At 38.8% G+C, this 21,662-nt stretch overlaps 1 protein-coding gene across 2 annotated transcripts; it reads right to left on the bottom strand.

Moving 5' to 3' along the window:
* Positions 1 to 4,031: 4,031 nt before the first annotated feature.
* On the bottom strand, positions 4,032 to 21,209 carry NDC1 (NDC1 transmembrane nucleoporin). 2 transcript variants are annotated; one of them, XR_012629816.1, is made up of 19 exons: positions 21,101 to 21,209; positions 20,906 to 21,026; positions 20,072 to 20,173; positions 19,557 to 19,731; positions 18,927 to 19,065; positions 17,437 to 17,545; positions 16,001 to 16,052; positions 15,247 to 15,379; positions 12,960 to 13,052; positions 11,597 to 11,678; positions 10,560 to 10,715; positions 9,225 to 9,479; positions 8,971 to 9,089; positions 8,675 to 8,725; positions 7,531 to 7,594; positions 6,245 to 6,345; positions 5,130 to 5,290; positions 4,540 to 4,813; positions 4,032 to 4,286 (listed from the first exon to the last, which is right to left on the bottom strand). XR_012629816.1 is itself a non-coding variant. In XM_074876012.1 (18 exons), the coding sequence occupies exons 1-18, from the start codon at positions 21,140 to 21,142 to the stop codon at positions 4,223 to 4,225; spliced, it is 2,019 nt and encodes a 672-aa protein (XP_074732113.1). In that variant the 5' UTR covers positions 21,143 to 21,209; the 3' UTR covers positions 4,032 to 4,222. The 2 variants fall into 2 exon arrangements, 1 of the variants encoding a protein (XP_074732113.1); XM_074876012.1 differs by lacking the exon at positions 4,540 to 4,813.
* Between the last annotated feature and the right edge of the window lie 453 nt (positions 21,210 to 21,662).

The raw sequence follows: 21,662 nt of genomic DNA, 5'->3' as shown, positions 1-21,662 counted from the left end.
TTCCTTCAAAATTCATTCCAGGACTCTCGCCATACTTTTTTAGACAAGATGCAGTTAAATACAACACCTCACCCCAGCACTGCTGTTTTAGTAGTCAGATTTAAAAGTTGACCTATTCAAGAAGCAAAAGGCAAAGCCTGTATTTTTTGGTATTTTGGGCAGGGGAGGGAGAGGAGATCACTATTCACCCAGCACTTGGTTCCTCTGATGATTGCATGAGCACATACCCGTGCTTCTTAGGCCACAGTTTTCTCTGAAATTCTTCCTACTTCAGGAACTGACTCTTTAGGGGGATTAAAAAAAAAGAAAGAAAAAAAAAAGAGAACTATGCCATCAGCAGCTGTTAGAAGAATCAGCTAGCATATCCAGCAGGCCACCAGGGAACTATTCCCCCTTGAATTTATGTTTTGATCTCATGGCAGGCTCCAGGGACACCACGTTCATCTATCGCCTGACTGACTAGCTCTACTGTAGTCCCAAGATTTTTGCAGGGGCAGAAAGGTGAGGTCTTCTCTAATTTTATTTTTTGTCTTCTGAAAGCAGAGTATGGTGTAGGTTTTGCTCTCTCTCAAGCTGTTTTCTCAGACACAAGGGAGCTGCACAGTTTGTTTACACTACAGGTTTGTCCACAGCTGACATGCCAGATGCAAATCTCTACTAGAGTCTGCAGCAAGGGGAAGCAATATTCTGATGTGAGAACATCCCCTTACAACACAAGAGCTTGGCAAACCACATTCCAGGTATGTCCACAGCACCCAAATGCATTTGATCCACATAGCAAGTATGTTAACACAGTACTGGTGATGGAAAATATCAAGACCACAGGGGGAGGAGGGTGTGTGGGTAGTGGGGAGGGTCCTCAACTTGTAGCATCTGTGATGATTCCATCCAGACCTTCATCTTTTTATTGCATTTTTGTAGAAAGGTGGTGATGGGAGTGGTGGGACCACAGCTGCCGTCAGCGTGTGAAGCCCTGCAGCTATGAAATGCCTGCCCGAACATGCAGAGCGCTGCAGGCTGCCACCCCGCACTGCACATGGCAAGAAGCACCTCCACAGCTGAGGGTGCTCCTGGGGCCACCTCATATGGTTCCACATACACCCAACCCCCCAAAAGAGTCAGGCCCTCCCCCCCTGCAGACCATCAGATCCCGCATGTAGCCGGTTCCGGTAGCTGGGGGGGAGGTCTGGTGAGCACGTAGCCCACCGACTGCACGACTTGCCTGTGACTGAACAGGTACCAGCAAATCCATCAGCAGGAGGCCGATACTTCCACAGTTGCAGCTGGATGCACGTGCAGGGGCGCTTGCCTTGCCCCCCGAGCCATACGTGTCCCTCGGTAGTCGGGAAGATGGCTGCTTAAGGCCTCAAGACGCCAAGCGCAGTACACACAGTACAGCCTCTGTTCAAAGTAAGCAGCAACAGAATCGAAACCACTTCATTTCAAGGGTGCATTCAGGCCCTGAGCTGCAACTGGCATTGAGACAATTCTCCAAAGTGGCAAAGTGCTCCTCTTGAGGGAGCAAGTCCTGCCCAGCTCCCTCGGATACAGCAGTCTGCAAGAGTTTCAAGGACTAGGGTCACTGCATTTGGCCACTCAGTTTGAATTTTCAAAGTTGTATCTCAGAAAATGAATAAAGATAAGGTGGTTTGGGTTTTTTTTTCGGATTTATAAGAGATTGCTTAAGAGCTAAAGCCTATATTTTGTTACTCCGTTTTAACAGGAAAACAGATCTGAACCATCAACTGCTTACCTCTCTGCAGCTGCAGTGGAAATAATTTCAGATAATCTTGACTACAGGTAACCCTGTAGGGAGAGGCAGGCGGTTCGCAAGGTTACCGGAACAGCAATCAAACAAAATGCTATCAGTTTCACTTGTGCATGCAGTAGGCAATCCAGCAAGAAGATGCAGCCAGCTTTGATATGATTAAACAGATGAGAAATATTATCAGGCTTGAGGGATCCAATTTAACTGCAGTTACATAGAAACCAGCTGTAAAAAGGCTTTATTTTTTTTCTCATTACCCAGAATGCAGAAATGAACTCAAGAGACTCTTCCCATACCTCACAGAGGCTTCACAGACTGATTATGTTAAGACAGAAGTATATAAAAAGGACTTGAAACACCAGCAGTTTGCCAGAGGAATACAATTATTCCCAAAGCCAAAACTAGAAAGATGTTATCCCCGTTTGCGTGAGCCAGTTACCGCATCTTCGAGGGCACCCAACATACAGTTTATATTCTTGTACACTTTCATTCATGAGCATGAGATACTGTTAAAGATGCACTTTTAAATAAAGGTTTAAAAAAAAAAAAGGTCTACAGCTCTTTAAGAACTGGAGGCTTTTAAAGAAACCACAGAGCAATCAGCTTTTGAAAGCTCTTCTGTCATACACAGAGAATGCCATGAATCACACGCACATTAGCAGATGTCATGTGCAAATCTCTACTGCAACACAAGAAGGACAGACCTCAAGCACTCTGGCATCAAAAAGAAGCCTACGTTTTAAGCCTGCTGCTGACAGCCATAACACTGTTAATTACAATTTACAGCTTATAGTTGTGGGAGTGTTCCAGAAAATACCAGAGCAATAAAAAAAAATAATGTTCTGCACCTGTTTAAATGCAAATTTTATTTGAAACTTTTGGCTGAAGTATTTGGGTCAGCCATTACACCTGAGGTACTAGCTAAAGCACCATTTTAACTCCAGGTGCACACTGCAATACCAGAAAATAAGCAAATTAAATTATTTAATAAGCCAAGCAGGCAAGAGGCTTTGACATAATAGTTAAACCTGTGGTAGAAGTTAAGCTTGGGGAAGCTTTAAAAGACTTTGTGCTTAACCTTTAAATACAATGAAAGGCTGTCCATCACCTTACAGTGTTTGCTGTAAGCCATCTCAATGCAAAAGGAGTAATATAGTTCTAATTTCCGCTATCAAATCTAACACACGCAGTGTCTGCACTACAAGAAAATTATGTGTCTCTGCTGAGGAAAGCAATATGCAGGTCTCATGGTACATCTGGGGTTTTCTCTTTTACCCATATCTTACAGGCCCCCTAAATAATTATTACTACACAACCACTCACTATCAGCTGATCATTTCATCACACCAACATAACTGACGCCATGGCCACCTCCAGATCTTAGGTCCTCTATCACAAAACAACCCCCACAGGACTAACAGCACCGAAGAGAATATAAGGAAAACAATCCAGATTTTGTTTCTCCTTATCACACTAAATTCATCTGCAAGACCATGGAATAGACAGTAAGGTACTGCAGCTACATCTAAGCTCTCCATACTCCATACACGTTTTCTAGTGTAGATATCACAGTAAGTGGGGTCAGTTTAAAACTTGAGTAGTTAATTTTCAAACAATTTAGACGGGTTTACTTCCAGATAAAAAGCATTAAAAAATGCTTCTAAAAAGTTGTATTTTTCACCAGAAGCTACCCATAATGTATATTATTTTGAAAAAGTTGGATATGCTGCAAACATCCTTCTTATCCCCCTTAACAGAAAGCTGTTGATCTAAACTTTAATTCACAATGTCATTACTTGGGAGTTTTACTAAACGCAGTAATGTTTCCTGTATGTTTCAGCGTAGATCAGAACTTAGTTTCCTAGGTCACCTTAAAGATAAAATCCAAGCTGCTAGCTTTTCAAGCAGTATTTGTGTCTTAACAATGCCTTTCTGCACACCCATTTTACTCTGAAGGAGTATTTCCATCTTACAGAAGAGTAGCGTGTTTTATTCCTGGGCACATCTGTTTCCTACTCTTAAAGTACACACTTCATCTGCACTAAAAGTGTTATCAGCTAGATTTATGAAACACTTAAGCACACTAAGTATCTGTGTAAATCTCTACTCAGACCTTTAACAGAAAAGGGTAGGGAAAAATACATCGTGCAAAACAGTGAAGAATCTGAGTGGCAAAGTAACTCTGATAATCTCAAATGTCAATCTTACATAAAATAAGAACTGACACTTACTCATTTGTAAGTGATATTAAAAGGCAGCAAGATGAATTTTAAAAAAGGCTTTATTATACAAAAGATAATCCAAACCCAAAAGAGCTCTTCTACAGTTCTAAGAGTTTTGTTCTGACTTGTACTTCCGTATGCTTTTCCAAAAAGTCAAGATAAAAAGGCTCAGTCCCAATTTCTTCTTACCAAGTGTTGAAAAAAAACCCATAGCTGCATCAAAATCTGCTATTTATTCTTTGTATTCCAAGAATTGCTGAAGTCTTTTCTTATGTTCTGTAGACACTTGCACTGCACTAAAAACAACAAATGCAGAACATAAGATTTTGCATTAAATGTAATACACCACAAAAATAAAAGCCTCATGCCAAAATTAAGTATACATTGAAATCAACAATTACACTGAAGCTAAATTTTAGAAAACGCAGCTGTATGAGAAACCTACATTCCAAGACAAAAAAGTACATTAACCCTTAAAACTTTCACTCTTAATCTCAGTTTCTACAACTAAGAGACACTTGTCCCGAGAAACCTAGCTTATTTCCTTACCTTTAAACACACACAAGCAATTGTTTAACTTGCAAGAATGATTGAGGTAAGAACCAATCTCTTAAAATGATCTCTCCTGTACATCAGGCACTTCCAAACCAAGTGACATTTCATCCCCACAGGGAAAGATGGGCAGATACTGCAGGAAGTTTCAGTCCCACATATTCAGAAAGTCTGCCTGCTGCAACAGTAGCTGAGAAAGAACCATCAGACAACCAAGCAGCAAGGGAATCTGATTATTTGGATTCTTCACAGGATTCTCAGGATTCTCTCCCTAAAGAACAGACAATTGTCTCTAGTTGATTTACTTTCTTTTCAACAGCTAAGATTTATTAAACGAGTGGTATTCTTGGACTGCTTCTAAAGAGTTCATGAAAAGTCACTCAAAAAGGTTGCCCAGAAATCTATGAATAACAAGTTTCTACTGGGGACCATACATCTACACAAGAATTTTTTAAGGTTCCAAAATCAAATACTAAGATACCATGTTAGAATAATGACCTGACAGGATTTCTCACCCTTCACAGGTCCTACAATAACATTAATTAAAACTAAATTTAGCAAGCGAGCAATCATGAAAAAGTTCTTACTTTAAGTGTTCTCCAAAGACAGTAGTTATCCGGTATAGTGCTGTTTTCAGAGATGCTCTAAGTGCAAATCGTAGCGTTTTGTAGGATGTGTCTACCAGACTTCCTGAAATCCTGGGGGGCTTGCTAGAAACATGAGGCAGTTTGAAGTATCTGTCTACAACCTGATTGAGAAAAACATAAATGAACTTGTTTCAACTGTTCAATTATTTCATAATGTAACTAGCAACAGGTTTATGTCAAATAAAGCAAAAAGAAAGTGCAAGTTCAGAAATTCCACCAAGACACACAAACATGTATTGGAGACTCAGCTTGACCCCGCATTTCCTGGCCATCAACATGAACTCAGAACCAAGTTCTGTGAAATAAGATTCTCTGTTAATGAGTCTTAAATGCTAAGCACAACACACACTGCCATAGAAGTACAATTCTGTCTTGTATTATGACTTTGTTTCTTTCAGAAACAAGGGTATTGGGTCCCCCCCCGCCCCAGTGCCCATTCTTAGAACAGATGACTTACACTAAAGAACTTTAATAACTTCTGAATTCTTTCCAATAATCTCCATTAAGGCAGTGTAAAATGATTACGTCAGTAGGACACACATAGTCTTGGAAACAAATCTGGATTTTTTTTGAAATACACATTACACAAACATCAGCAGTTTGAGAGTAATGTCTTAGTTTTAGTAGAGAATCACCACAGAGATCTTGTCTCCTGTGATTTGCAATGTCTCCAAGTGCTCCAGGTTGCACGAGGAATTGTGTACAGCCAAATAAAGATTAAGTCCTAACTATGAATAAAATATAGTATTATAATTGCATCCTTGAAATAAAGTCTTTAACTGAGCACATAGTAGCTTTTTTTAAAATGAAAGATTCCATTAAAAACATGCTTTCTACTTCTACATTTTAAAAAACTAACAAGGTTTTTATTCAGCTGTTTCATAATGCACATAGTGGCAACTAGCTGTTTTGTTTAGATTAATTGCAGAAGAGTTGTTACAGTGGTAACAACCTGAATGTTATGACTGGTCAGCAAGGTCAAAATATAAAGTTAACAAAACTGGTTCTCTTCTCCTAAATTTGTTCTGCAGTAAGGAAAAGTTAACAGTTTTTACCTCCTGAAGAGTCAGTAAAGTATTCAGGATAGCTGGCAGTGTGGTTTGGACAACTCCAAATTGGTCTTCAGTAAAGGAAGCTGCTACCAAATGAGACAGACCTTTAAAAAAAGAAGTTTGCTATAATAACTGAATTCTCAGCTTCTGGAGCATTAACAAAGATCATGGTTTTGCCTGATAATTCTACTAGTGTGATGGAATTCTTCAGGACTTACTGCAGCCAGATGACAAGTTACCGCAGCTTTGGCTTGCTTCAGAACTAAACCAGTCACTGGTTTGACAGGTGTACAACAGTTTGAGGTTGATGATAAAGCAAGAGAGATTATATATAAAATAAATTTTAAAAAAGCATTAGCTCCCGATCAGAGCTGTACCTGACATCAACCAAGAGACAGGACCTATTTCCCAATTCTTTTAGCCATAAACAACATTTCCAGATCACTTAACTTCCTTTGTTCTGCTTCTATGAGGAGAACTCTCTACTACTTGAGGGAAATCTTGATGTAGATTTAAATCCCTTCTCAGTTTACTTATCAGATTTTGAAAAAATTACAGCCTAGCCCTCTGCCCTTAGTTAAAACACAAATGGTTATCTTCTGCTTTTCTGCCAACTGCATGTGTGATTCATTTCTCCTGACTCACCAACCCATCACCTTCAGCCTGACGCAGTATGGCATATCTGCCCATAAAACATATAACCTAGGAAAAAGATCAACTTTTGCACAGCCAATCTAACAAAAGAGTCTATCAATATTGGTATTTGCTCATGAGTTTGAAAGAAACAAGAAAATCTCGTAGCGCAACCTCATACAGTCATTGTTCTTTTAATTCTCTGCAGAACATCTTTTTCCATTTATTTGTTAAGTTACTACCTGAATGCCTCCCTCCCAAACTTTCTGTGATTAACAGAGAGACTCAGAGCCTTTAGTCAGAAAAGCTGTTGTAAAAAGACATCATAAATCTGTTACTAGAAAAAAATGTAAAAGTGATACATGGGTTCACACAGTAGAGAAGCAACAGAAATCAAGTTCAGGAATTTCTACCAAACCTCTACAGAACATAAACTAAGAGATCTTCCATGGGATCTCAAAACTAGCAAGTGAAGTAGACCTTTATTCATGTTGGTATCTGAAATGCAGTCAGGTTTTTGTCAAAATAGATTAAAAGATTTCTCTTCTGTTACATTTACAAAGCACAGAGCCCCAGAAATCTGGAATTGGATCCTTTTAGCTGTTGTGGTTCCACAAGCCAACAGAGTGGATCACCCGGGTATAGAAACTGCTTACCTTCCAAAGCCCAGATGTGCATTTGGGCATCAGAGAAGACAGCTTGGATGGAGGCTTCTGGGTGCTGAGAAGAGATCAAAGCACTCTGAGCGCACTTCATAAATAATATCACCAAAATTGCAGGTTTCGATTAAGGTATTACACATTTGATAGGGTCATGTCCCTCCCCTCAGAAAAGACCTGCAAGGCTGACTGATCTCAGGGAATAGCCAGAAAAATCTGATCTTTTAAGAAACTAAAATTCTTTTTGGACAGGAGCTGCCCACAAATCTGTATCTATAATTGGGACTCTTAAAAAAAAAAGCATATTAGCTAGTTGGTTTTCAAGGGCTAAATGGGCAATACAATTCCCCCATGACTATTCCATGACTTTGCTTGCTTCAGTCTCCACTCCAGTCTACAACTGATCAGAAAACACTGCTGTACATTTAAGCATAAACCATTACCACATAAAGATCTGCATACAAAAATATGACCTCTACTTGCAGGAAATATTTAAATCCCTGAAAAATAAAGACCTAAATTAGAGGGGGATGCTTTTGTAAAACGTAACTGAGTTATTGTTCAATTATGCTAAGAGAAATACCCAATTGTTTTTCTGTGCAAAAACCATGCAACTTTAGTTTTAAGTGTTCAAATTCACCTGAAAAGTATCAGTAATGTTAGTACCAGTATTTCGTAAGGAGAAATTCTCAACATTTTAACTACCACTTCTCCCACAAAAGAAAACTATGAAGAATTTACTTGGTACACTGACTTAACAAAAAGCAGTTAACAGAATTCTAAAATTAACTAGAAGCCACATCAACTTACAGTTAGTATACCAAAACAACTGCATTTAAGTTCTCAGTTGTGTTTTACTAGTATGTGATGCTTTATGCAAAATGCAGTTTATAATCAGGAGAGTTTAAACAAGTATTATTATTCTTATTATTATTCTTTTTTATGCAGGTATGGAATAATAATAATCCTGCTATGAAATTCACAGTAAGTACAAAGTTGTGCTTATGGAAACCTTTAGATTAAAAGAATGGTTTTAAAACTGTTACTATATGCAAAAGATACACAGCACCACAGCAGAATCCATATGCTCATGTATTTCTAGTCCCTGCTGCTCAGTCACAAAACATAAGATCATGATTACCTTGCTGAAGAAATACATTATCAGCACTCGTTTTGCCAAGAAGTTTTTTATCTGAAAAGAAACAAAAGATTAAAAATATCATCTGTGTTTATCTAAGGCATGCACAGTTGGCCCTCCTCAACCTTACCATCTTCTCACAGTATAAAAGAGATTGGGGGGTGGGGGGGAAAGACTTTTGTTATGTAAGCTAATTGGAGAAGGAAGTATTCTTTAAAAAAAATTGAAAGTTCTTCCAGAAGAGAGAACACCTAGGGTGCACGGACTGTAATCAATCTGTAGTGCAACTTTTACTCTACCTGTTCTTGCTTGTTCTGAAGCCATGTGTAAATAAATCTTGGCTGCACCACTTCACTGCCAACTCTTGCAGCAGAGACCACTGGGGAAGATTTGTGGTGGGAACCATTCATTTGCAGATCTACAAGAGAAATACAGTATCTTCAGAAAAACTGGTTCCTGTCACTTCAATCCTTAAGATACAGATCTCTAATGACATCACTATTACACTTACGATTACAAAGCTAAAACCAGTGGTGTGGAAAAAAATCTCTACCTGAACCTGACGTCCACAACTTTGGTCCCCTTCTCATAACTTGAGGACTTTGGACTGATCCATGCCAAGGAGAGTTTACATCCAGAATTCCCATCTTGCAATTTAAACCAGGTGAGCTAAAAGGTGAACCAACATCAGACCCAGACAATGTCTTTAAAGGTGTAAGGGATGGTTTAACCAGTGAAGACATGGAGGCTCTGGGAACAATGTTAGACCTCGGTGACTGGAAAGCCATGTCTTCTCTCACCACAGCTCCTGATGACAAAGAATACACTGCATGAAGACAAACAGGCTGGCACATATGAAATAGGAGGTGGGTTTGTTATTTGATCGCTGTTTCAACAACCTCTCTATTATTAGAACTTTTATTAAAGGACATTGTTTCCCCTGTGGTTTTGCAAAGAAGTACACATCTACATGAGCATGCAGTGTTTTAAAAGTTCATCAGTTTAAGAACAGCAAGTGATGAGAAGGATTCCTGTGAATTAATTTATTTATTTTTCTCCCTTTGTTAGCTAGCATTACTACACCCTGGTATATACCTACATGAAGTGTGCTTTTAGGATTAAGTACTAGAAAAAAGGCTACCTACAGAAGAATGGCAATTCTTTAGATTCTGCTTGGTGTGTAAGAAAAGACATGTCAGTCTCAAAATCCAAGGAACAGCAGAAGAAATTCACCTCCGAGATACTAACAGTCCCCTGCTGTTCCCAGGGCACTTGTATCCGAGGCACTGATGCCAAGGGATTCAATTACCTGGCACCCCTTGTGCTAACACAGCTCTGCTGCCAGGAACGATGCCTAAGTCTGGCATGTAAAACACCTGAAATGCTTGCAGGCTGCACACAGCTCCAGAGTCAGACTGGCTTTTCTTATTCTACAGGGATATTAGTGAATCACACAAACATATCCGAAGTCCCCACAACACCAAAACAAAAACTAATTTTACCATCTTGAACTAATCATAAGAGCAGCTATACAAATTACAAAGAATCTCTTGGCAAGACTCAAGTTCTCCCTGTACTAGACTGAACCACTCACTAAAACTGCAATTAGACTTAATTCATGCAAGTGTGGAAAAAATACTGTATGGAACATAACATCATGCAAAGTAAACAGAGTAAACATGATCTTTCCAGGTTTTCTAGTTATTTTGGGATTATATCAACAAGCATACCTAAAATTAAATTGAGGGAGACTTTTTTTTGTTTGCATTTATTTGTAGAGAACCGTGTGACTCATTTTCCCCATACAACTTAATTGAGACTAATGCACCTATGTAATCTGTTGGTAGTTTCATGCTTTACAAACTAGTATGAGCATTTCCTCACGCACCTGGAGTCTGTGGAGATACTTTCAGCTCTCCTGCTGGCTGCTTCGCTCTCCCATTTGCTGCTGCAGCTTCCTGCTGTGCAATCAGCCTCTGGGTCAGATCGCTCAGCAGACTCAAACACTCCCTTGATACTGCAGTCCAGTTGTGCGGGTGCCCACCTAGCAGTATGCACACAAAAAGGAAGTGCAGTAGGTATGTTTAACCCAGATGCTCATCCTTATATCTGTTCTGACAGTGCCCATGTGCTCTCAGCATGAGCTTCAGAGATTAGAGTACCACTCCATTTCTAAAAAGACACAGTGCATCCTCACTGTGACAGTTTATTTGTTTTGAGAGGAAGATGAAAACATGGACAGAGTCTATCCTCCTGTCAGTGGATAATTCTAAAAAGACTTTAGTGAAACCTGCTAAACAAGCAGGAAACATAGGCAGTTCGGCCCATCAGATCTGAAATTACTGAACAACTAAAATAAACAAAGTAATAACAGTGGTGATGGCAAACAGTTCTGAAGTAATACAAACACTAGAATTTCTGATAAGGTGTAACAAAAAGTTCCTGAAGGCTTCCAAGCAGTTTTAACTGACTTTCTCTACCATATCTTTGTATATAGCAAGAGGCTTAAACACTAGCTGGAAATTATAGCCATTGTTTGCTTTAACAACTCTAGTGGTAACTCACTATTTATCCTTGATTTCACCTCATTCACATCTCAACATTAGGCTTTCATACCCATCTGTTAGATTATTCAGTTTGGGCTATTTAACTGGTGGTGTCAAGAGGACCTTGCTTTCAATACCCTAAGACCTGTGTTTACTCATAGTTGTCATTTAAATCAGACACAGGCACAAGAATTTGTTGAGTTTAGTAGATAAAACAATAATTAAGCCTCCTCTTGGGAAAGGCATCATAGGGATACTTTTACTTATGAGGTCTCCTGGCTTATGTAGCATGTGTAACAGCATTAAATAACTTCTAAAAGCATTTGACTAGCACTTATATTTTAAAAAAGAATCAATATGAAATAGTTTTTATAATTACCTGGCTGACTAAGGCTAAAGACTTCCTGTCGTCGAACAGGAGAATATTGGGAAAGTAACATCAAGTCTTGTAAGGCTAAAAACTACAAAGGAAAATGTTTTAGTGCATACAAAGTCCAATGTATTTCCTTAAAAATGCAGTTCTCCATACAAAAGCAATCCCTACCAAAGAATGAGTTCACACAGACTAAACCCAGCCACATAACAGAAGAAAAAAGGCAAAGGACTGCACACATCCCTAGAACCACTCTGGACGGGGCTGCTGAGTTAGTAAGAGCTTCAGATATGTCATTTCTTTGGAGTTAAAGATCTAACGCTATTTTTTATCTTAACAGCTAACAGCTCAGACAGAAAGAGCCTAAGATGCAAGAAAGTCTAAGGAAAGGACTGGTTTTGCAAGCCAGAGCTAAACTACACAGTGTGCCATATGGTACCAGACCTGATACTGCTTTTTCATGTGATTAAGTAGTTAATGTGGCAAACCAAAAATAACCAGATATCTCACACTATGCAAGACCTAATTATAAATGACACTTTAGTAACAGCTGAGATTACAATTAAACTTTCTCTACCTTTAACTGTGCTGTGCTCAACACTTCCCTACCCATCCTTTGATAAAGCAGCAAAGGTTAAAAAATTATTCAAGCAGATTGCAGCCTATTATAACTCCAGTTTTACCACAGATCTGTAAAATCAGTAAATGTGGCTTTTACATGTGCAGGAGGATATTCTTATCTTTATTTACATAATACTTCTTATATGAGGTCTCCAATTTCTAAGTATTACAATCGGTAAATCCCATTAATGATTACTGTAGTCAGATCAAAATTATTCTTATTTAATCACAGATTTTATGTAGCTTTTTAGTATCGTCTTTTTAAAAAAAAGAAACCCAACTTCCAACATAAATATGGAAATAATTTTTTAATTTCAAGAGAGAACAGAAACATAAGTCAAATATAAATAGCAGAGACAATGCGTTAATAGTGTACAAAGGTTTGACAAAATACCTGCTTATCTGACAAGACTCAGAGTTGAAAGAGTTTAAAAAACCTGAATGTCACTAACCTGTTGTTTTTGCATCAGTACACATTAACATATTTATGTTGCAGACAAATAGATCTTGTCTCCAATTAAATGAGCCCGTCTTCAGCTTAAAGCAACAGTGTGGTGAGCACCAGCAGGTGTCACCACTAAACAAATTTTCCCCATTCACTGTTACTGTGTCCTTGAGTGTTCCCAGGCAGCTCTTGGAAGAATTAGCACCTCAGTTAAAAGAACCAGCGCCTAGAAGATCTGATTGCAATGCTTTAAGAAACACCTCAGCACGCACCTAGCTGGGAAGATGGTGGGAATTCAATTACCTTTATAATTAAGGGAGGATTGCTGTTTAAGATTTTAGGCAGGCACTGGTCTGTCTCCTCAGCAAAAGTTGGCTGGACAGGAAAATGATGCGTCTAAATACAAACATCAGAAGTTGTGTTATACAGAGCAAAACACAAGAAAACCTTATGAAAGACCACACCTGAGCTGTTACTTGGCAAATGAACAATGAACTACAAAAGCACATACCACTTTGCTTGAACTTACTTTAAAATATCCTAAAATTTCTAACATAGAAACAAAAACACTTTACTCCTTATGTTTAAAATTGTAAAAATCTTAGAAAATCCAGGTATTTTTATGTTCAAATACCTTCCATGTACGCATGTAATTCATAGCTAGGGGCTATGAATTCATCATTATGAAAAGAAATTCCTCTAACCACACACCCAGGAAAAACTAGCGACACAATATTCAGAAACAAGACCGAAATCTGAACTGTAACGTCTATCTTCAACAGTGTAACCACTCTGGTGAAGAACTGAGGGTTCTTTTACCAAATAAAATACTTTTTAAACTCTTCTTTTGCACTGTTTCACTGATAAACTAACGAATTCTTATTTTTATCATCATGATATTCACATTCTGTGTTTTAATAGAATTTCTGTTCTTGCAACTACCACATTTAAAGATGTAAACAGCAGTGCTTAAATTGTATCAAACATTGCATCTTTTTAACACTATTTAACATGGACCAGTCTGGGCACAGATTACCTGTCAGTTTTGTGTTACTGCACTCATTTTACGTATCATAGCTTTATTCTTCTCTGCTTCCAACCGCAAAATTGAAATCTGAGGTAGCAATTGCTTTCAAAGTGTTAATAAAGTGACTTCATGGGGACTAAGTTTACAATTTCTTTCCTGACTTTTCAGTTAACACTATGCAAATATTTACAAACAGCTTTGGAGGTTTTTTAGCTCATTAAAAAATAATGTGGATTAAAAAAAAAAAAAATCTTTTGTTCAACAGCCAAAAGGGCAAGGTCCATTTTATACCTTCACAGATAGATGTTTGTTTTGTCTTCCCAAGTTTCATAAGCAATACAATAATTACAGACATTGACACACAGTATTATCCTTCAAAATAGGTTGTTCACACCTCAGAGCTGTTGTTGGAGCTGTCTACAGCTTGACACATCATTACACCAGTTATGCTCAATTCATTGTTAACCTTTTCTCCATGCAGTCATAACAACTGGACCTTTTTAATTAAAGCTAACACTCCAACAAGTACCCTATGCCATTTCATTCCATAAGAGTGTTTTGCCAGGAATTAAGCCTTGCTTTTTTTCCCCCTACTAATCTGCAGTCTAAACAAAAACAGTTAGATGAACAATTTTTTCCTGTTTTCCTACAAAGAAATATCTGGATTTGTCAACAAAGATCAAGTGTTCTCCAATTCTTTGTTGGCAAGAATTTTTTTCCCCCCCTCTCTTCAATCATGGTCTCACATTTATTCTAATACAATTAATTACATATGGTCTTTTTTTAGCCATATTAATTTGTAACTTTATGATTGAATGAAAAAGCACAAGTGTCTTAATTCCCAGGATTGCTTGAAGTCTATTTTAATACTGCAGCCTGATTTAGATTAACATGTCTCTGCTTTGGAGAACTGTGCACTTTGATGGTTTGCTTGAATTTGAGATTTCTAGAGCTTAGCTCACAGAAAATTGACAGCATTTTATTCTCGTTCCTATTGTAAAATTGGATTGAAAGCTATAGTTTCTGGACATTATCTTTCCACATAACCTGTAGCTATTTGTCACAAGTCTTTAGATAGTTTCACATTCAAATACAAAATCATTGCATGGAAACACATGCAGAGACCACGTAGTAAGCTCTGCCAGACACATACAGGCCCTGCGCTAGCTCATCTCTCTTTACACCTAAGGAGGACAAAGAACAAGGTGCAGACTCCACGAAGCACAAAGTAGTTCTTTGTTCAGGTGGCCCCAACAGCACCTGCACACCTTTAGCATCATATACAAACAGAAGGGGGACACGGAAACAGAAGCAGAGGTGGAAATAACAAAGCATTAATTTTGTAAGCAGCACAGGCTTGTCTTGCTATAAGGAGAGAAAGGGAAAGTCAGTTAATGCCCAGGCCCCTCTCGACTGTTCAGTTATCAGATACTATCTGTAGTGCATGCTTTGAAAACTCAAGAATTCACAGTAAGTTATTTCCTAGTAAAACTGCTTTTGAAAAGAAAGTAGCATCTGTGAAACACTGATGTTGTACCTTTAGGACTGTCACTCAGTACTAACCTCTGTAGCATAGATTTTGAAGAGTAACCATGCAATGTACCAGGTAATCAGAAGAAACACGCCACATAGCCAGGTATGGTAAAACAAGGAGAGATCCAATAAGCCAGTCAGAGAGTCGAGAGGATGCAATTTACTGCAGATAAAACAACCAAGAAGATATAAGTATTTTTATTATGGAAGATGTCTATAGTAAGCTATTATAGTAGTAACAATTACAAGAATAAAGTTGCATTTTTTTTGCAGAAGCAGTTTCTTAAAGATGTTTGAGATCAGTTCTTTAATTTTTAGTAACTGTGATAAAATTAAGAAAAATTAATGAAATTAAGGAAAAGAAATATGAAATAAATAACAATTATTACAATTTTAGTCAATTAAGGTATTAAGACTCCAGCTTCCCTATTTTAAAACAAATGGCAAGTATAAAAATAAAGATATGCTCCCTCCCAAAAAAAAACCACACAGAAAAGCAGGTAAAACACATATATGTAATTTGGAGAGATTAGCCTTTCTAATACTTTAGAGACTTACAGAGATGAAGGAAACAGAGAGGATTTCTTAATGACTATCTACAAGATGGTTCCTACAAGGGGATGTTGGTTCCTTCTGGATCCATTTCAGAAGTACCCCATGCTCTCCACGTGCTGTGTGGGGAACCAAGGAACCGAGTCCTACTAGAACCAGTTGCTAAGCTGGACTTCTTCAGCAAAGGCAGCTGAAGTTCTCCTGCAAGTTTTCAGCACAAAGTACTACCTACCTGTCTATATGAAGATTCATTGTGGTACTTATCCATACTTTTGGGATATAACCTAGGGGATGAAAAAGAAACAGAGACAAATGTGACACTGAAAAACACATACACAATAGGCCAAAAAAAAGACAGAAGTAGAATGCATCTGTAGACAAGAGACTGGTCTTGTAACACACATGCACCAGGAAACAATCTGCCTCTGGGGTTTTTTTGTTCTGTTTTTTTAAGAAATAGAAACAAGAGAATGAAAAAAGGCTTCAGGCCAGCAACTATACATTGAGACAGGTAGACCTTATCTCTTATTGCGAGCTTCTCAGCACCGAGTTATTTGTGTTTCTTCACTAACAAGAGGGTTAACAGTAATTTTTCACTACAGCTCAGGCAGCTTTTAAAGATTTAATGGAACCTGATATAGAACCACCATACTTCTAATTTATTCCCTAATGCAAATAAAGTGGAAATAATTCTATCATATTTTGACATCCTTTAGGAGGATAATTACAACCATAACATAAAAAAATTCCTGATTTTTAGAAAGTCCAGTGCAATCATCTTCATCAGCACAGATTTTTTACCATAGTTTTAAAGAGCGAACTGCATTTTCATATGGGAGGGAACCACAATGCCTTTGTTTCCCCAGCTTACTCCAAATAATATGAAGGGCACTTGAGAATAAAGTCAGTGTGCTAATTTTTGCTTAAAAGATAGTGAAAACACAGCAACATTAGATATAGCAAAGTCATGCCCAGAGATGTTTATCCATCTTAAAAAATATTTGGGAATATTTAAAAAAAGGAATATAAATTACAGACTACCACAATTTTGTTTTAATTGCACTGTGTTTTCAGATTTATAATCTTTTTGCCACAAATCAGGATGGGTATGTAAACAGTGGCCCAAAGCTTCAGGTTTGAAAATGTACACTTGTAAACCACCAACTGATTAGAATTTGGTAGCTCCTCTTACATCCAAGTTATTTCACAGCTGCCTGCAACAAGATTTCCTGCACAGGAGAGATCACCAGAGACAATAGTTTATGTTTTGGTACAGTGACCAAACACAGACTTCAGGTTAGAAAACTATTGTTCCCCACTCCCTTCTCCTTAGAATACTGTCATCATCCTATAGTGTTATCAGTTAGACAATAAATTTTTAAAGAAGGTGTTAATGTCTTCAGAGAAGGGACATTTCTCATATGCTAAACAAACTTCTGTGAGGCTGTAACAATTGCCATCATACAAATACCCCTTGCTGTGCAAACCCTGTGCCTTTTCTTACTGTTTTACAGAGGTGTTAAATCTCTTTTATTTGTTTAAACAAGTCTATGCCTTCAGCAAGTTACCTGGAAGGCTGGAAAATAGTATAACAGGCCTGACTGATTAAAAATAAAGTTTTCAAAATACAAGGAGGGGGGTGGGGAAGAGAATTTCAGGAACCCTTACCAAAAAAGTAGTATGTGACACAGAAGTTTCTAACAAAATATAGCGATTCCACACAACTGTGTTTAATGAGAAGAGGCAAAGATCTTCTGAAACGTAAGTACTTGTATTGCTAAAAACAAACAAAAAAATAGTTCAGTATTCTTCATTCAGAACAAATCAATGAAATGGTAAAAAAAAGGACAAGGTATTTGAAAACCTGAAGTCAAGATGAATTAAAAAAATTAGTTTAAGCTATTTACTCTCTCGATCTCTTTCTCCCATTTTATAATCCTCTCTAGTTCTCATTTCTTTTCCTACTTGTAGCAGTATGAAAATGGAGGATGGAGTGAACTGACTATACACAGGGGAACAAACTAGAAGAATGCTGTCTAATGCAAAATAAACAAAAAAACCCAAAGAAGGCATATTTAATCTACTAGATTTCATTTACATTAGAAGTGTTCCATTAAAATATAGGGAAAATTCAAACAAGCATGAGTAACAGTCAGTAATCCTCCAAGCAGCAAAACCAGTGTAATACTGGTGCCTTTCTCCATACAAATTATATGTCTCTCCAAACAATGAAAGCAGCCCATCTGACACTATATGCAAATAAAACCAAAGTGATTTATTTACTTGACTAAATTGCATTTAAAAAGAAGGAGAATTAACAATATTCAAATAATAGAATTTTTTAAAAATACTATAACCACAGCATTGCCAAAACGATGCTTGGTTTGCAGATAAACTAAACGGTCATGACTTAAATGTTTCCCACTAATACAACCACCTTGTGGTTAGATACCTTTTGCCAAACTAGTTGGACTTTGTAAATCTGGGAATCATGAAAAGTTAATGTCTGCTGTGAGGCTACAGCAACAGAAGAAATATTTTTAAGATGATGTTTCACAAGCCACTCCTCACCATTTTGTACTGGTACAGATTTGTGTAGAACTGCTAGAGCCCTCTCTAAAGGAATTACTGGAATTTCAGTTTCCAGAGCACTACACACATGAAACAAGCTTCGGATGTTGAGCTTTAAGCAAGATTTAATGTGCTATTTAGACTTTTAAGTGAGCTGGTACCCAGTTACAACTGATAATATGTTGGTGGGTTTGGGTGGTTTTTTTTTTTTACTCTCAAGATTTTTAGCTTTTAGGTGACCCTTGTTGTCAGTTCCAGGAGTTAACATCCAGCTTGTGTATATTGCCTCTTTCTTGTAGTTCACTTTCTGCAATGGTCCACCTCAGCCAGCTTTTAACATGCATTAGAGAGGTGTTAATTTTATAGTCACAGCATCCCAGATTTCTGTGTTCATTTGAAAGGAACTGAGCAGGAATGAGGAAGATGAACACTACTGGCATTTAAAACTGAGTGTATGCTTCATCTATTAGTGAAAGCATGCCAACAGACAGCTGCTACTGTCATATTCAAAAACATAAACGATCAAGGCTTTTTTGATCACTTTTTACTTAGACATGTCTTTCTGCAAAGGTGCTTAAACCTCTTACCTGTATGACTGGAAATGGCAAGTAATTCATATTGTTAATAAGATATGAAAGGCTGTAGCTGTATCCCATGAAAGCTCCAGAAAGCAGAAAAAAGAGGTGATACTCATTTAGGCACATCTGAGGAACAGTATCATCTAGGCTAAAATAGAAAACTTAGAATTAATTCCAAGTTCAAAAAAAATACAGTCATTCTAGCCTTAGGAAGTTCAAATCAGAAGTCTGATTTTACTTACCCAATCAGTACATATGATGATATCTCAGTAAGTTTTTTCTAAAGTAGGTATCTCACACCTATTTTTGTAATTTATGGATGAGGATGCTTCTGGTATTTATGAAGTATGTCACATTAATCAGAAAACCAAAACTTAGTTCATGTGACAACCAATTTGACATCATTCAACTTTCCATTAAGAATCCTGGCAATTTAGTTTTTCTGGCTCAGTTATTTCTCTGTGCTTTGTAACATTTGCAAAGGAGGTTATTTCCTATCCTTTAATAAAGGATGTCAACATGTATTTATTTTTGATACTACTTAAATTTTACATTTTTGTTTGAAAGAAGCCATGAGTAAATACATTTTACAATAGAAGTTCTTTGCATAACTTATCTTTAACACACACAAATAATTACCTTTCTGAAGGCGTGCAGGACACAGCAAGAAACTGGAACTTCCCTTTTGTCATAACTGCAGTGCACCAAGCAACCAACATTCCCATTACAGCATGAACAACTGAATGGATAACTTGCTGAGGGTGAATAATTTTTCCTATCAGTGCTAATCGAGAGCATGGTATTGATGGCACAACTGTAAATAAAAGTCAAAAGTGAGTTTTCATTTGCTACTAATAAAATCCTTCATTAAAAACAAACAAACAAAAAACCCATTGTCATCAAAGAACTTTTCACAGTTGGAATCAGTCACTAAATGATAAAGAAGTCAATGAACCAGGTCAGCTAAGAGGGTCTCAGCCATGAGGTAAGCAGTAATCTAGGATGATTTACTTATAAATAAGCTTTGCATATTGTCTATATTAATTTAAAAGGAAATCTACCAATGTTAAGTACACTGAATGTAAATACAAATCTCTTTAACTGGTCATCCTATTTAATTTGGGTATCATAGTTCAGCAATTTACGTAACTCACCTGCATAAAATTCAACGTTGAAGATGCTTATTATTAGTGTCACTACAGACATAAGGAGGATACAAAAGATGACATAGGAAGTATATAAGTCATTGAAAGAATCTAAAATTGAAAAAAAAAATATTGCTCAGAAGATTGCAGTAACACAACAGTGACATGTTAAATAACAAAAAAGAACACTTAAGCAGTTAGCAATAATCCACTAAATGCAAAAAGGGGAGTAATGTTCAACAGACTTTATAATCTCATACCAGATCTGCCCAGCCTCATAGTATTTCTGCATAAAAACATATTTAAGTTTCACAGAAATTATTTTACACCCTTATAAGTGGTTCTCTCATAAGTAAAAAAAAAAAAAAAAAAAATCTTTCAAAGTGAATTAAACTATGGCTCAACTAACACAGCTTCCCTTCACGTAATAGAAGCTGTAACCATACAGCCACACTTAAAAGGTAAGAAATTCCTTACAGAGTAAATTGCTTTTGATGGGTTCTTTTGGGCGTTTGTATTTTCAAAGGGAGAAAGAAATCAAGTCTTTCTGCCTGGAGCAGCTAAATGATTACAGGTATCAAGTTTTCATCTAAACATCTCTCAATTTTCTGTGTGTGCAGTCGAGGGAAAGTTATTCTCACCATGCTGAGCAGCTATTTCAGGAATTTCACTTGTGATTCAAAGCAGCAAAGTTAGAGAAAACTTAAGCTCTTTAGGCAAACAGCAGTTGCACAGGGCAGGAAAGGGAAGTGCCCTCGGCAGGGCGCACACTGCCATTTCACGGCTCCCACACGCCCGCCCCCAGGCCCGATCGCCGCTCCGGGGCGGGGGCAGAGCACCTACTCGAGATCCAGCGCACCGGGTGGAAGGGGTCGAGGCCGCTGAGGACAACGAAGGCACCGGTGCAGACGGGCAGCAGCAGCACGGACCAGGCGACGGCGGCCGCCACCCTCCGGCCCAGCACCTGGGGGAAGCACAGCATGAGGGGCCGCGGGGGACAGGGCTCGCCGCTGCCCCCCCCCCGGGCCCCGCACTCACCTGGCGGAGCAGCGCCCGCTGCCGAGCCGCCTCCGCTTCCATAGCGGCGGCCGGGGGCCCGCACGGCCGTTCAAAGTCTCCGCCGTTCAACGGCCGCCCCCGCCGGCCGCACGCCACTTCCGCCGCGCGCCAGGGGGGGACGGAGGGCCAGCAGCCAATGGGAGGCGCGCAGATGCACTTTGCCCCGCCCCCTGAGAGGAAGTGACGTCGAGGATAGCGTTGGGGGACTACGAGTCCCGGCGTGCCCCGCGCCGCGCGCGCTGGGGGCGGGGCCGCGAGCGCCCAAGGGTTGCAGCGCTGATGGCGGCCTGAGGGGGGCCCTGTTCCACCCGCACGGCCCGGCCCGGCCCTTAGGTGCTGGCCTGAGGGACACGGGGAAACGTGACGCAACCCCCCGGGAGGGAGAGCGCGGCTGAGGGGAAAGCAGCAGGGAGAGCGCGAACCGCTGCCAGGGTGGCAGCTGGCGGCTGCACTGGCGTGCCTCAAGGTGGTTCAACAGCAACACCCCGTCTCACCCGAGCCCCGCCTTCACACCTCTTACCCAACCCTCTCAACAGCTTTG

This window comes from Strix uralensis, chromosome 8 (assembly GCF_047716275.1).
Source record: "Strix uralensis isolate ZFMK-TIS-50842 chromosome 8, bStrUra1, whole genome shotgun sequence".
Lineage (NCBI taxonomy): Eukaryota > Metazoa > Chordata > Aves > Strigiformes > Strigidae > Strix > Strix uralensis.
Note: the sequence above shows the minus strand (reverse complement) of the source record. Positions and strands in the feature narration are given on the sequence as shown.